This window comes from Squalius cephalus (genome assembly GCF_949319135.1).
Source record: "Squalius cephalus genome assembly, chromosome: 7".
Lineage (NCBI taxonomy): Eukaryota > Metazoa > Chordata > Actinopteri > Cypriniformes > Leuciscidae > Squalius > Squalius cephalus.
Window position 1 is genome coordinate 42997455 of NC_137128.1, and position 16262 is coordinate 43013716.

At 35.7% G+C, this 16262-nt stretch overlaps 2 protein-coding genes across 3 annotated transcripts; one reads left to right on the forward strand and one right to left on the reverse strand.

Annotated features, from left to right (window-relative positions):
* Nucleotides 1-309: 309 nt before the first annotated feature.
* On the reverse strand, nucleotides 310-16152 carry pigr (polymeric immunoglobulin receptor). 2 transcript variants are annotated; one of them, XM_079875698.1, is made up of 8 exons: nucleotides 16020-16152; nucleotides 12197-12541; nucleotides 11071-11152; nucleotides 10738-10964; nucleotides 3592-3670; nucleotides 1668-1762; nucleotides 1412-1461; nucleotides 310-1090 (listed from the first exon to the last, which is right to left on the reverse strand). In XM_079875698.1, the coding sequence occupies exons 1-8, from the start codon at nucleotides 16066-16068 to the stop codon at nucleotides 1007-1009; spliced, it is 1011 nt and encodes a 336-aa protein (XP_079731824.1). In that variant the 5' UTR covers nucleotides 16069-16152; the 3' UTR covers nucleotides 310-1006. The 2 variants fall into 2 exon arrangements, with proteins under 2 accessions (XP_079731824.1, XP_079731825.1); XM_079875699.1 differs by lacking the exon at nucleotides 1412-1461 and having other exon boundaries at nucleotides 16020-16140.
* LOC307161285 (uncharacterized protein) lies at nucleotides 4383-8297 on the forward strand (the record flags this gene model as incomplete). Its single annotated transcript, XM_079875906.1, has 5 exons — nucleotides 4383-4455; nucleotides 4888-4961; nucleotides 5898-5994; nucleotides 7920-7976; nucleotides 8086-8297. The coding sequence occupies 5 exons, from the start codon at nucleotides 4383-4385 to the stop codon at nucleotides 8100-8102; spliced, it is 318 nt and encodes a 105-aa protein (XP_079732032.1). The 3' UTR covers nucleotides 8103-8297.
* Nucleotides 16153-16262: the final 110 nt, after the last annotated feature.

Genomic DNA, 16262 nt, shown 5'->3' on the forward strand with positions numbered 1-16262 from the left:
TTGCCTGTTACAAACCAAAGGAAAAACACAATGAACTTCTTCAAGCTGACATTCCTTCTGGAAAAAAGTTGCAATGTTTCTTCTCTCTGCATCATCTTTGCATACGTCTTCTTTTCCCTTTCTTAATACTACAGAGACAGACTCAAGAGGGTTTGCCCATGATTTAAATGCTCTAGCTGTGTTAGACTCACTTCCTGTATCTGTGCTCTGTGGTTGCTTGTGTCAAAAAACTACTGCAGTCACACCACAATTGGGTTGTTTGTGGTCAACACTTGTAAGCAAAAGAATAGACAGCAGGTGACAAACAACCTCAGTTAAAGATTTCAATACAGCTTGAAACAAAATGTGAATAAAGCACTTTTTCAGTACAGAATTTAATAATGGAAAAATGCAGATAAAAAAAACATGACAAGACAAAAATAACAAGAGTGAGACACTCAGTACTTCCCTTCTTCTAAAATCACGCACAAGTGTCTCACACATTTCCTTCACTGTGTTTAATAAACAGCGCTTAGTAAGAACACATCCATTCCACACTACACTACTCACTCATAACAATAACAAAAGCTGTGTTTTTACCATAATTACCGTAATTACTAGATGACAATCCGTGATGTTCTACTCAAAGCTGTTCTCGGACTCGGAATAATGCGTTTCTATGGCAGCGCTATCAACGCCAAAATGAACTGCAGCAGTCAGGTGGTACAGCAGTCACATGGTACAAGTCAGAGCTTTCAGAGTTTACAAGTTGGAATCTCGTAATTACAATATTTCCGAATCCACCTTTACTTAGACAGATAAACATGAAATATACAACATGAAAAATGCACTGAAATGAAAGATTATACTCCATTTAACTGTTAAATGTGAAGAAATGTCAAATATAACCCCAGTTTCTCGATTCTGCGGGTCTTTCATTGACTAGAGTCATAGTGTCCATCAGCTCACTTTAAATTCTCCATCATCAGAATGTCCATGAGTTGTTTCCCATCACGAGGCTCCTCTGTTAGAGCATTTGGACCTGCTGAGCTGGAGCATTCAGGAAAATCACTGAGGTGTTCTTATAGTCTCCTTCTCTCCATGGACACATCTGCAAACAAGGAGAATACTATCAAATACCACACCCAGAAGAACTTGTCATCAATATTTGCATTATTAAACATCCACTGGTCACTAAAAGAGCTTTATATCGCAATTACCCTTTTTTAATTGTTAGTTTATATCTCACAATTCGGAGGGAAAAAAAAGTCACAGTTGTGAGATAAAAAGTGGCAACAATTGTTTTTATTTTTTATTTTGTTTCCATAATAACATGCACCAATGAATCATCCTCAAAGAGACAAGGTTAGATACACGAAGAAAGTACATTGGGTGATGTGACTGTTAGATAACAGAGATAAACTGCACTGACTGTGAAATTATCGTTCGTTTCATTTGTCCTTTGATGCTTCTGCTTTTTCTCTGCAAAATGAACCAAAAAAATAGTTGTGAAGCATTATTCACAGAAAAATGAGAACACAACCTTTTGAGTTTGAGGTTTAATGAAGGAAAACAGGTAGTCTACAAATCCAGAGACATCATTTAAGCTTAGAAATCAGAATGGAGTAATGTTCCAGACGAGTTTAAGTAACCAATAACTTTTTAGGCCGCTTAAAACACAAACTTACTATAATGTTTCCGCAACTTCCAAAGTGCCAGAGAGACAGTCATGACCAGAAGTACTACTCCACACACCACGAGAACAGACTCCCAAACAGGACGGCTGAAACAGACATGATGTGTTAGTCGAATACCAATATTAGTGCTGGTCAAATATCGGGTACACTTTATTTTAATGGTCCCTTTAACACATTCTACTGACTATAGGTAACGTTACACCTACATGTCTATTAACTCTCATTAGAGTGTAAGTAGATTATTAGTAGACTGGTAGGGTTAGAATAAGTAGTTGCAAAGTTACTTATAGTCAAGTCGCCTTCATTTATATAGCACTTTTAACAATATAGATTGTTTCAAAGCAGCTTTACAGTGATAATAGGAAACAGAGATTGTTTAGGCTTTACAACAGCTCTAGAATAAAGTTATTGTCCAGCTAAAGTTAGTTTTGATTGATTCACTTCCGTTCCGTTGCAAAGATCATTAGTTATTAACTTAGGGGCCGCTAACACGACACCGCTCTAACAGAAAACCCTTAACGCACTCCGGCTGCTCATTCGCACATCAACAGTGCCTGGCGGCTCGAGAACGCAAACCTTGAAACAGGTTCCAAGGTGCAAGCCTTGAAAAATTGAGAACAACAACAACAAAAAAAAGTTCTCTACGCAAACTTCAAAAACTCGAACCTGTGAGAATGTGTGCACATGCGTATTACGTGTTTAGTCTATAGGTATGTGCGTTTGAATATATATGTGCGCAGGCTCTTTCTTTACAAATTGACCTCAACAAATGACTTGTCTGGCCTTAAAAATGCATAATGCAGAATTATTTAGCCATACATGTGAACCGGAATTATTTTGACAGCGTTTTATCTTTGCAGAGTTAAAGGGAAGGGAAGGAGGCCTTCACAGGGGAGAGACTAGTTGACACTTCAGGACTGCGTTGTCGTCGTGTCCAGGCGCAGGTCCTTCATCAGATCTGGATACGGCCTGGATCCGGCGGACTGCGGTAAACATCGGGATAAACAGAGAGACTAATATTAGCGTAGACGCCATTCTTCTTATGATGTAACAAGTACGTCAGGATTTATGGGAAGTGTTCCCGGTTCCGGCTGACCTAATCTATAGACCCTAACATTGAATTATAGAGGATTATAATGTGTTATGTGTATGCCAGGTTAAAGAGATGTGCTTTTAGTCTAGACTTAAATTGACAGAGTGTGTCTGCTTCCCGGACAATTTTAGGAAGACTGTTCCAAAGTTTTGGTGCAAGGAAAAGGATCTACCGCCAGCAGTCGATTTTGATATTCTAGGTATTATCAACCAGCCAGAATTTTGAGATCGCAATAGATGTAAAGGACTATAATGCGTTAAGAGCTCGCTGGGGATCTAAACCATTTAGTGCTTTTTTATAGTCAGTAGAGTGTCTGTTGGAGGAACAATAAAGAGTTAGCAGATATTAAGCAGACGGTCTACTAATACTCTAATGAGAGTTAGTTGACATGTAGGTGCAAAGTTACATAGTCAAAAGAATGTTCAAAAGGAACCATCAAATTAAAGTGTTACCCAAATATCAACTAATGGTAAAAGAATATTCATTCATACACTCTTAAAAATAAAGATTCCAAAATTAGTTTTTCACAGCAATGCCATAGAAGAACCTTTCAGTGATCAGTTCTTAAAAGAAACATTATTTTCTTAGTGTGAAGAACATTTAAAAAATCTAAAGAACATTTATCCACTGTAAAGAAGCATTGAGCATTTCCGTGGATTGGAGCATTTCCGTGGATTTTAACGGTTCTTCATGGAACCATCAATGCCAATAGAGAAGAGTGTATTTTTAAGAGTGTATGTGACAGATCTCAGTATTGCTCATTGCTGAAATCGTTTTATCCCTTCATCTGAAATCTGCCATGAGGAAATATACAGAGGTCACCTGTGAGGGTCATTTGTGCCCATTACAGATGGAGTCCGGACTGTTGTCTTCAGATACTGGACAGGAGACACTGTGGCCCCTGGCACAAGGACAGAGATCAAATGTGACAAAATTGAGCAGAGTTTAACTTCAGATCAGTGATGTATGGAAGCCTGTTTCCACCACGTGACAAAAACAATAATAATTGTGACTTTTTAATCAGACAATTCTGACTTTTCATCTGTAACAGCTGGACCAATCAGACATAATTATTTGTTATATTTAACAATCTTTAAAACCCCTCAACCAACAACAAAACGAGACACCAGGGTATCTGTGGACAACCCCCGGAGAGCAACTAACACCCAGGCATGAAAGCCATTTACCAAAAAGAATGTGAAAGACTCTCAAATTAAATCTATACCCCTTTTGAAACACACCTTATGACCATAAAAAAGGACTCTTCCACATTCATTCTCTATGAAGGAACGTGCATATCTTCAGAACATTGTGTGTGATTATTACTGTCCTGTATAGTGTCTTTTGTGTTGTATACTGTTTTATGCATGCTTTATGATAGAACCACCAGTTAATGTAACCTGACCTATACCATGTTAGGCATCTACGAATTTGTATTTTAATGTGTATATTATACGTTGATACCTATGCAACATATTAGTATTACAAGAATAGAGTAGTTGTCTTTAATAGTTTCTGCATTAACACCCAATCCAGTTAAATATGCAAATTACCATGCTTGAAGAGAAATAATCGTAAACTTTCCCTCCGAAAGCTTAAGTTACCGCAGGCTCATGACCCCTATGAGAGACCATGCTCAGAGGTTAAAGCGCACAGATCCCACTTTCTTCTTCTCTGCATCTTCTGGTTGATGTTCTGAGGGACTCACCCGGCCCCTCAGGCCTCGACTAATGCCAGCTATGTTTAAACAGTCAGACTAACATCGCAACTTCATCAAAATGTCTTCACAAAATGAAGCACCAAGACTTTATCCTCTGCATCCAGACGCTTTTTCAACAGCTAACGCAATGCAAGTATCGTAAAATTAACTAAATATTAACTAAACTGAGGTTTATTACACTCTAAAAAGTGCATATGGCTTGTCATTAGTTTAAAGAACTTTTTATACTTGATCTGACTCAATACATTCACTTTTCTGGCTTGTCGTTGGTCTAATGTAATTGAGTTTAGTTGTCTTGAAGTAAAAAAAATTTTTGGGTGTAATTTAAACTAATTGCTTTAAATCAAATTACAATTTTACGTCCACGTCCAAACCACGTGACTACTGACGTCATCAAGCTTGGGTCGAGAATTTTCTGTTCGGCCGCCATCTTGTTTTGCTGTATGAAGACCGTTGCGGATCCACAGTATTGGTGAGTAATCCTAAAATAAGTTTTCATTAAGTTTTATCGCCGTTAATATACATTTCTATAATATTAAAGTAGAATTCAATGCATTCATGCATGTGTTTGGTTGAATATCTGTTTTATTTTGGTCAGAGTCATCTGATATTTCAAGTGTACAGTTAATGTTAGCTATAACGTTAACTGTTAGGCCTAGTAACGATGGATAGCCATTAATAGATACTTAAGTAACGTCAGTAACGTTAGATAATTTGTGGACTTTTAATTACATTATTTATTTGGGTTTTTCCTGCATTGAGAATTACAAGGCGACCGCCTCCCGCCTCCGTCAAATGGCGTTCCCGATCCGGCTGTCCTCAAAACTCAGACAGGCTCAGATTAGGCCTGTCGCGATAAATAATCAGAAATATTGTTACTCAATCATTCACAAATTCTAATATAATGATTTAAGTGGTGTAAAGCCATTTCATATCTTCTTGTGAGGGACAGAAGAAATTTTACATCGTTAAATTAAAGTTTGCGCAATCTCGTCTTCCCTCCGTTGCAGCTGTCAATCATTTGATCCATTCAGCATTCAAACAGCGCGTCGCGGTAAAACTCCTCGTCTACCAAATTTAATAATCGTGACAGCCCAAGTTCAGATACCTATTTTCCAAGCAGGATTTTACCACCTTCAACTCATTTTGATACAGGAAAAACCTTAAAATAGTATATAATTGTTACTATCGGTAGAGATTGTAACGTTAACGTTATAATACATTGCGTGTATACATTTCGTTCATTGAGTGGATTGCATAAGTTTCTGACATTTGATTGATGTAGAAACATTGGTGAATGAGAAAAATAAAGTAGCAAGAGTGGTTAATACTTTAAAATGAGTCAAGCAACAGTTAAGTTGGTGTGATTATGCTTCAAATCAAATGACAAGTTTGCATTCTGTTTAAGCCGAGTGACCACGGACGACCACGCACGGACAAAATTCTTCTCGACCATCATCTTCTTTTGCTGCAGGATAACCTCATGGTGGACCCAAAATTACATGGTGAGTAATGTTACAAATTAAATTACGTTTGTTTCTATCATACATTTATAATCACATGAGGATCAGTTAACTGATTAATGCAAACGTGTTTTATCAAATAATTCAAAGTTTGAATTCAAAGTGGACATCAGAGAATTTACACTTTATCAATATATTGCAGAGCACTGAATTGAGTTCTTCCCATACACAAAAGAAATATATTTGAAATATATTTTCAGGATATATTTTGGAATATATGCAAATATTTGAAATTGGCCCAATAAATATATTTCATACTTATATTTCATATATTTTTGTTATATTTCAGAATATATTTCAATGTATTTTTTTCTGTATGGGTCCCCAAAAGTGTTAAAAATATATGTGGCATATATTCCAAATACATTGAAATATATTCTGAAATATAACAAAAATATATGAAATATAAGTATGAAAAATATTTATTGGGCCAATTTCAAATATTTGCATATATTCCAAAATATATCCTGAAAATATATTTCAAATATATTTCTTTTGTGTATGGGTTTTTAGTGTCATATGGCGTTTGAATGGTCATAGATATTTTATTTTAATTGAAAATGTCTACCTTGCCAAGTATTCACTTTAACACATTTGGTTGTGTCTTAAACATTTGCCAAAAAATCGAGTTTGTCTTTGTTGGTATGTGTGTTAATTCTTAAAGTGACAGTAGCCTCATATATACATACTACTGTATAACCTTAAAGGGGGGGTGAAATGCTCATTTTCACTCAATCTCCTGTTAATCTTGAGTACCAATAGAGTAATATTGCATCCTTCATATCTCCAAAAAGTCTTTTGTTTTATTATATTTTTAATTGAAAGATAGGATGTACCGAGTCTTTCCGGAAAAAAACGAGCGGCTGGGGGCGGGCCGTGTGGGCGAAGCTTAGCTGTGCTAACGCACCGAGCTAGTGACAACACACAGAGACATTATTTGTTCAACAGTTACTCACCGTCCGGTTCCAACGCACGACCGCGAACCTTTATCATTGTGACTGCTCGATCCTTAAGCATTAGACGATCTGCAAATCCGTAGATCTGGGCTTTGTTTATAAAACAATCATCGTCGAAATGCAGGGAACAACAGTCTTACACAACTCCGTTTATGCTCAGGAAAACAAACTCCATCCACGGGTTCCTTAACGCTGGGTTCTTTGGGAATCTGTGCAGGGTTGTCTTGCCCTGGCAACCAAAAACACACTTCTTTGGTGACACTGACTTCCCAAAAGCCGGGCAGGGCGCTTTGATGGCGAACTGCTTTCACTCTCTTGCTCTGGTCTACGAGTGCGCGCGCGGCCGCGATCTTACCGGAGAAGTGCCCTTAGGACCCATATAAGGAAATTCCGCTCTCTCTTACGTAAGACAGAGCCATACTCGAAAAAAACTTTCCGAAACTTGTGACAAACCGGAAGGAGTATTTTTGGAACAAAAATACTCCTTCAAACGTACAACTTAGTTTTTGAAACTTTGTCCATGTTTAGCATGGGAATCCAACTCTTTACCAGTGTAAAAACTCAGTATGCATGAAATAGCATTTCACCCCCCCTTTAAAAGAATAAATATATGGTAAATACTTGATTGATCAATTACGTTGTTGACGTTTTAACACACTGCAGTAGGTTCCGATTACGTCATAAAAGTTTAAACATTTTAAACACGCACGCAATGACCTATTACATAATACGTTACACAAAATACATTATTTTATGAAATCTGTATGAAATTACATCTTTGCAACTTTGAAAATAATTATTGATAAATGTTCAAATTACACCAACTTATTTAACATATTATTTATAAATATCTAAACTTGCACAATTTTTGGCTCTTAGGTGCAAAAGCATATCCATGGATTTTAATTTTCTTTATGAAAGTTGGTGATTGCTGTGTTTGTCTTTTTTAAGATACAGATGTTGAAAGACAACAGTTTGGAGTCATTGTAGTCCAGTCAGAAGATAACGGTAAGTAATTGGTCTCTTTTTGGTAAGAAGAGTTGAATTTATGAATTAGCTCTCGGAGTAAGAATTGTTTCCTTTTTTTAAAAATTTTTTTTTTTATTGTGTCTTTCAGATTGGCCAAAAAGATGAAGCACAGAGTGAACTTGGACAGTTTTTGTGCTCTATGAAAGTGATGGTCTAAGCACTCCCCTGGACATCAGCATTGTCATTGATGGTACTGAGGTTTTACATGAGTTGTCCTCAGTTGCATCTGCTTGTGCCATGATGTTTGGAATCACGTACTGAGAACTTGAGGTATCCTGAAGTACTTAAATATACCTTTGAGGCCTTTCAAAAAATTGTCATGGACATAGCGAAGATGCAAATGGATTTTAAAAGGTTAATTCATCCAAAAATGAAAATTCTGGTGGTATTTACTCACTCATCGTGAGCGTCATCTTCTCAGTTCTCGCGCTTGTGTCGTGGCGCTCTCGGGAACTCACTCAAGACCCAAACTCAAAAAAATTAATAGTTGAAGAAAGTCGAAAGGTTTTTTTTTTTTTTTTTTTTTGTACACAAAGTATTCTCGTCGCTTGATAAACTTAAGGTTGATCCACTGTAGTCACTTGGACTATTTTAACAATGTCTTTACTAACTTGTCTTGGCCGGCAGAATGAAATTACATAGCAACCTATGAAGGAGTAAAACAGCTCTCAGATCTCATTAAAAATATTTTAATTTGGTGAACTAACCCTTTAAATGTTCCTGCATGTCATGCCTTTTAAGGAGCTTTCAATGTTTTTTTTTTTTTTCTTGTTTTTTTTCAAAGAATTGATGTTACACTGGATGATTTATCAATGCCATATTAAGGGCTTTTCAATGTTTTCTGTTACATTCCTAAATTTAATGCAAGGTAATCTGAAATGTCAAGTGACAATTTTACTATAGCAAATGGAATTGATGTATACATTTATTGATGGATGATTTTTTTTTGTTGTACAAAATTACATTGTTGACGGTTTTATTATTGAATGTATTTTTTTTTTTTTATTAAGTCATGCACATAAACGGTTTCAGAATTGACTTTTGTAAATCAAATGAATTCTTCATCACATGTTTTAACAAGTGGAAATTCTGGTTTCTGTGAGTTTGTTGGAAGATTGCACTAAATAAACAGTTAAATGTTGATTTCAGAGTGTAAAAGGCTTATTTTTTCAGACAAAAATTCGGTTATATTTCATGTTTGTAATTTGATTTTGTATTCATTTTGATATTTAATATATAAAAAATGTTAAAAATTAAGTTAATCCAAATAATAATTTATAATTTAATGCTAATTAAACAAATCTCTTTGGTTGAAAGAGTATTTTTACTTTAAGTTGACTATGGAAATGTGATTTGAGTAAATTATTTTTTTTAAGTTGAGATAAAGTAAACCGATTACTTGTAACAAGTTGAAGTAATTTTTTTACTTTGATCCAACGACTCATTTTTTTCAGTGTATAAGAGGTGGACCTCTCTTAACAAGGAGCTTTGAAGTCAGAATGGTTCTGTTTAGATGGTTAAATGACTCATTTCCTTGCTTCATTCCCTGTTTCTGTTTCCAGTTTCATTCACTTTCACTTTCCATTTTACCCATGTATGCAGGATTGTATGAATGTGTTTGTTTAGATAGTTATGTGTTAGTGATTTAGTTAAATAAAACGGTGTGTACATTCACACAACGAGTGGATTCTGGTCCCTTGCATGTAAATCAACGTCAATTTAACGATGCTATCACAGCTACATGCTAAGGAAAGAGTTAATTTTCTGTGGCCATAAAAAATATCCTTTCTGAGAGTTAAGACACGATCAATACTAAGTGTTCATTGGATGAACAGATTATTTGATTGTAATATTAAATCAGCAACAAGTTATTCGATTAACTGATCCAAATATTTATACAGTGAGGAAAATAAGTATTTGAACACCCTGCTATTTTGCTATTTATAAATAGTTTAAAAAATCATATATTGTGATTTCTGGATTTTTTTTTTTAGATTATGTCTCTCACAGTGGACATGCACCTACGATGACAATTTCAGACCCCTCCATGATTTCTAAGTGGGAGAACTTGCAAAACAGCAGGGTGTTCAAATACTTATTTTCCTCACTGTAATTAATAATAACAAGTTATGATTACTTATTTATATTAATTTGCTACACTTCTCGCAATTACGAGTTTATATCTCACAATTCAGGCTTTACTTTTTGCAGTTATGAGTTTATATCTAAACTCGTAATTTTAAGAAATAAAGTCTGAATTGTGAAATATAAACTTGAAATTGCTATTAAGTCAGAATTGCGAGACATAAAACTCACAATTATGAGAAAAGTGAGAACTGAGAGTAATAAACTCTAGATAAGTTAATTAGAATTTTTCTTGCAATTGCAAGTTTATATCTCTCATTTATTTACTTTATTTCTCACAACTGCAAGTTTATTTCTCGAATTCTGATGTTATTCCTCACAATTCTGAGTTCATGTCCTGCAATTCTGAAATTTATATCTAAACTCGTAATTTTAAGAAATCATAAGTCATAATTGTGAAATAAAAAGTCACAATGAAGTTATAATTTTCTATTTCCAAACAAACTTCCATAGTGATGCAATGCGGCAGCAACCATACAGCACTTAAAACATGTTGACATCTGACATTGTGACAGCGAGTTTTGCATACACGTTTCTACAAAAAAACTGTAAGAATGTAGTTTGTGATGTTAGCGATAGGCTCTGTGTAACATACATGTAGTGGCTCGTGGTGTGACTGACACATGAACAGCCCCATGCTGCTGACCGGCTCCACACCAGTACCAGCCCGAGTCTCTCATCTCCAGCTGCGTTAGTTTCACAGTGAACATGCTGTTCTTGTCATCGTGGATGAACACGCTTCTACTGCTGAATGTTCCTTCAGAATCAGTCACCATGCAAGAGTTCCAGTTCCCACTGCGACACCACCGCTTCTCACTGGACCTGCAGTGAAAACAGTAATACAAGGATTTTAAAAAAAAGAAATGAATTAGCAAAATGTTTGGCATAGACAAAATTTGTATTACATATGTATATAAATATAGGCTACCTGAGGTTCTTACTGTAGAGACACTGAACAGTGACACTTCTGCCTTCATCTGCACTCACCATACTGTTTACCACTGACACACCTGCAACAAAACCACCATGAGTTACTACACCTCTATGACACCTTCACAAACGCTTCAGTGGTTTACAGATTTCATTTAGGAATGCACAAAATATCAGTATATCAATACGAGAAACAATCATTATAAATCAATACAGTCAGCAGAAAAGGTCACATTTCAAAAGGGGAATACACACACATTTATATATACTACTGTTCAAATGTTTGGTGTCTGTAAGATTTTTTAATGTTTTTAAAAGATGCCTTTTTCATAAACTAGAAAATGTATTTAATCAAATACAGTAAAAACAGTAATATTGTGAAATATTATTACAATTTACAATAACTGTTTTCTATTTGAATATATTTAAAATGTAATTTATTCTTGGAATCAAAGCTGAATTTTTAGCATCATTATTCCAGTCTTCAGTGTCACATGATCCTTCAGAAATCATTGTAATATGATGATTTGCTGCTCAGAAACACTTCTTATTATTATCAATGTTAAAACAAACAAAACATTTGTAGGATTATTTTAGGAATACTAGGATTTGTTTTTTATTCCCCCACCAAATCATCAAATTTGACTTAGTTTTAAATCAGCATAAACTAAAGGATGTACAAAAAATACTAGAATGATGAATAAAATGTTTATATATAATTTATAAATATTTTAAATTTATTTTTTCCACAGTGCAGTAATGTGAATGAGATTTTTCTGCATTTTAGTACATAATACAAATATAGAAGGAAATGTAATTGTCATGATAATAATAATCACAATGCTATTTTTCTTTTCTTTTTTTTTTTTTATGGAGCAACCTGAACATTTTCAAGTTTTGTTGAATTCACATAGCAATATCATTAAAATAATGATCAGCTATATAGGCAAATGTTTTATCTATCACTATAACATTAACAATTTTATTTAAAAAATGTAATCTTTTTTTGCTAATTATCTTTTTTGATGATACAAGATGTAGTAGTGTGACGGATTTAGCATGGCCTATATTTTAGTTTGTGAAGGTTTAGTTGTATTTTCATTTAAATGATTTTCTTAACTCACCTTGAATGACGCTGATATAAAGGGAGGCAGTGCTGTCAGCAACCCACATCCCTCCGAGCTCCACCCCACACCAGTACCACCCCGAATCCCCCTCCGTCAGGTTCTGCATGCTCACGGTGAACACATGCTGAGTGGGGTCATCCGCGATCGTCACCTTTCCCTTGACGTTAGGGGCTGATGTGGGGTCATCGGTGCGCGCCAGGCTGGAGCAGAAGTCCTTCATCCGGCCGTAGCACCAGTACTTCACGTGGCTGATATACTGCGGGTTATAGTGACACGGGACAGTGACGGATTGACCCTCCAGCACAGTCAGATCTCCTACAGTCGTCACGGTGCAGTAGGAGCCTAAAAACAGACCGAACCAGATAATGGACAGATAATGACACCAAATTTACAATAAGGTCTCAGTTGTTAACATTAGTTGATGCAATAACTAACATGAGGTAACGATGTTAACATCATTTGTTAACCTTTGTTAATGTTAGTTCGCATTCACAGTGCATTAAAGGTTATACAAACTGCATGCATTGTGCAGAAGAACATTGTTTTGGTTGTGCTTCGGCTCTGCGTGACTGTGCGGATGAATGTGACCCTTCACAATAGATAATGCTTTACAGGGAACTCTGTTGGAGAGCTACATGATGCAATTTATCAGTTCAACAAAATGCCTTACCAGTTGAATAATAATCAACTGCCAATATTCAGCAGCCATATCACCCTGTAGCCCAAGACTGGTTGCCCACTGAAGCTAAGCAGGTTTGAGTCTGGTCAGTACATGGATGGGAGAGCTCCTGAGAAAACCAGGTTGAGGTGTTAGTGAGGCCAGCAGGGGGCGCTCACTCTGTGGTCTGTGTGGGTCCTAATGCCCCAGTATAGTGATGTGGACACTATACTGTCAAAGAGCACCATCCTTCGGATGAGAGGTTAGACCGAGGTCTTGACTCTCTGTGGTCATTAAAAAAAATCCCACGATGTCCTTCGAAAAAGAGTAGGGGTGTAACCCTGGTGTCCTGGCCAAATTTGCCCCTTGGTCTCTGTCCATCATGGCCTCCTAATAATCCCTATATACTGATTGGCTTCATCACTGTCTCCTCTCCACCAGTAAGCTGGTGTGTGGTGGGCGTTCTGGAGCAATATGGCTGCCGTCGCATTATCCAGGACGATGCTGCACCATCTCCGCGTCACGTTTACAACATTTCAAATCCCTGTTTTTTTTTTTCACCATCTCCGAAAAGCCAAGCCAATGTTGATTCTTGTTTTATTACGAGCTCTGCCTGTTTATTATTCTCTTTTTGCCAGCAGACTCTCCTCTTTAAATGGGTGATTCCCTGGGCCGGGTTTCCCGATAACGATGTATATTAGCTCTTAAGAGCGCTTTCTACGTGCAAAGTTACGAACGCTCGCAGCAATTCCACGAGCGTTTCCTAAAAATGCACTTAACATGAACGCGCGAGAACGCGCTCTACGTGCTACTTAAGAGTCGCTGTCCATTCGTGAAGAGCTGAAACATAACCTTATATGGAATCGTATTCTGAATGTTTAACCTAATAATTGTCATCTGTTGTGGATTAGCAATCAAGACAAGTCTATTTAAAGCACCTACAGGCGGAGGCACTGACAAAATGGCTGAAAAACAAACAAAACAAAAAAAAAACACACGAAAAGATACCTTTCAAAAAGATGAAATGAATGTCCTTTTAGAGGAGATAGAGCGAAACGAAGATGCAATTTTTAACAGATTTAAAGGATTTTTTTTTTTTTTTTTTTCATTCATTTAATTTTGATTAAAATTATTTGATTAAATTATTTCTATTTTTTTTTTCTGACCTTTTTAATTATTTAATTTATACATTAACCAACAACAAAAAAGAGTAATAAAGTGTACAATAAAGTACAATCAAAAACTTATATTATAATCACATACATTTGAATAAAGTTAAAGATGTAATCTGCCGGTTGTCCTGCAGGTGTCCTCATAAATCTGTCTTCTTACGATGCACTTGGGGATGTACGATTACTCCAGAGCACTCGTAGATCTACGAAGATTTTCAAGTGCTACTTAAGCTATGATGCTTTTGGGAAACAGACCATAATATTAAGATCAGTCGTACGATCGTTTTTTACGATCAACTTAGGCTTACGATGCTTTTGGGAACGCAGCCCTGGAGGTTTGAGTTTTAGCTGCTCCATGTCAACCTTTCTCACTCTAGAAAACTAACCTCTGCCACACCAGACACGGGTCAAAGTAGCCGGAGCAACTTCTCTATTTATTTATGACTTACTATTCTGCAATATTATTGAGTTGAATACACTGACACTATTGGATAAGAGCTGAACTGAGCTGGTTGCTTTATGGGTGAATTGAACTCATTTCACAATTGATTAACTTTACAGTTATTGAACCAAACTGAATCAACACTAAACTGAATAATCCCTGTTTACTGTCCTTTTAGAACTGCTTTAAAACAGAACTGAATTCTGTTTGCATTATAGAATCATTATTTTCCTGTTTATTCCTGTAGATGGCTAATCTGTATTGTATAAAGCGCTATATAAATAAAGATGACGAGACACACATGGGTGAGTGACACAATTTCCTGTGAAAATATGCTTTGGAAGAAGGAACGATGATGCATTGACTCATTCACATTTTATTAATTTTAAACAAAAAAAATGTACCTTTAAATAATGTTAACAGATACAACTTTTGATCTTAAAATCGTATTAGTAAATGCAGAGATTAACTAGATTAATCAAAACTGTAGATGTACTGTTTATTGTTAATGTTAACAATTGTAGTTAACTAATCTTAAATGAAACCTTGTAAGTTGTAAAGTGTTACCGATATTACAAATAAAAGTATTATATTGGCTATAAACAGCAATAAATTACAAAAACGAGTTCATGGCAATTCAAATATATTCTTTAATGCAAATATATCATAGTTGTGAGAATTTTGTTCCTTGACCTCAATAGACTCAAAATGTCTCTCCAGTGATACACATACTTTCTCTGTCTATGAATGCAGATGATCAGAGTGAGTGACTCTTAAATCATTAGTACATATTCAAATTACTATTGCTTATTTAGTCATTTACATAATTTTGTAGATTTGCGTGCCTGCAAAAAAATACATCGGTTCACTCTAACATTAATAATAATGCCAGAATGCTTCTGGTATTATTTACACTCACAAAAGCAAAAAATCAAATAGTCACAAAATGACTGTCATCACTGTAAGTTCTTTATAAAGCTAAAATTCTTTAGAAACGTTAAATTATTGAAAACTGTAAATATCTTACAATGGCTGCATGAAATGGCCGTTTGTTAGTGACCAATAAGGCCTGTTTTCACAGTCCAGTTTTTACTTTCACTTTTTCCATTTAACTTATGAAATTCAAAACATCCACAAGCTGTTGTCCATCAGTCTTCCAAAAACGACAATCAAGCATAAAAGGCAAATAACAAAATATAAAATTTTCACATGTATTTTCAACAGACACTTTTGAAAATGAAAACTTAACTAAAAACATTGTGTTTGGAAAAGCTACCAGACAACACTCCAAAATACTTGGAATTTAGGGTCACAGCCTTTTCCTTCATATGAAAACTCAACTAGGAACGCTTTTCAATTCTGGGTTTTAAAACTGCAAACAGTTCAATATAATATTCCAAAGAGAGGAAGTTTAAACCCATGACCAATTTTACCAGCAGAACGGCTTTCTAAACATGTTTCCAAGCTCCCTTCCATATAATAGTTTTGGAAAATGGTTTCAATGCCTCATTAACATTTGTTTTTGCAAAAGGAATGATAAAAGCTCACCTGGCAGTTCACCAAGAACAAGAATGGTTAGAAGTAGCGGAAGAGTCATCGTTGATAAACCATCGGAGTCCCTCTTTTCTAATGACAGCTGTTGCAAGAAGGAATTCTTCTGCGTTTACTCTCACTTCCTTCTGGCTAAACCATATCCAGATGTGGGAGGTTTACCATTTGTGTTCCACACTGCAATTGTGTTCAGTGCAATGCTAATATATGGTGGCCTATAAGCATTATAAAAAATGTGTT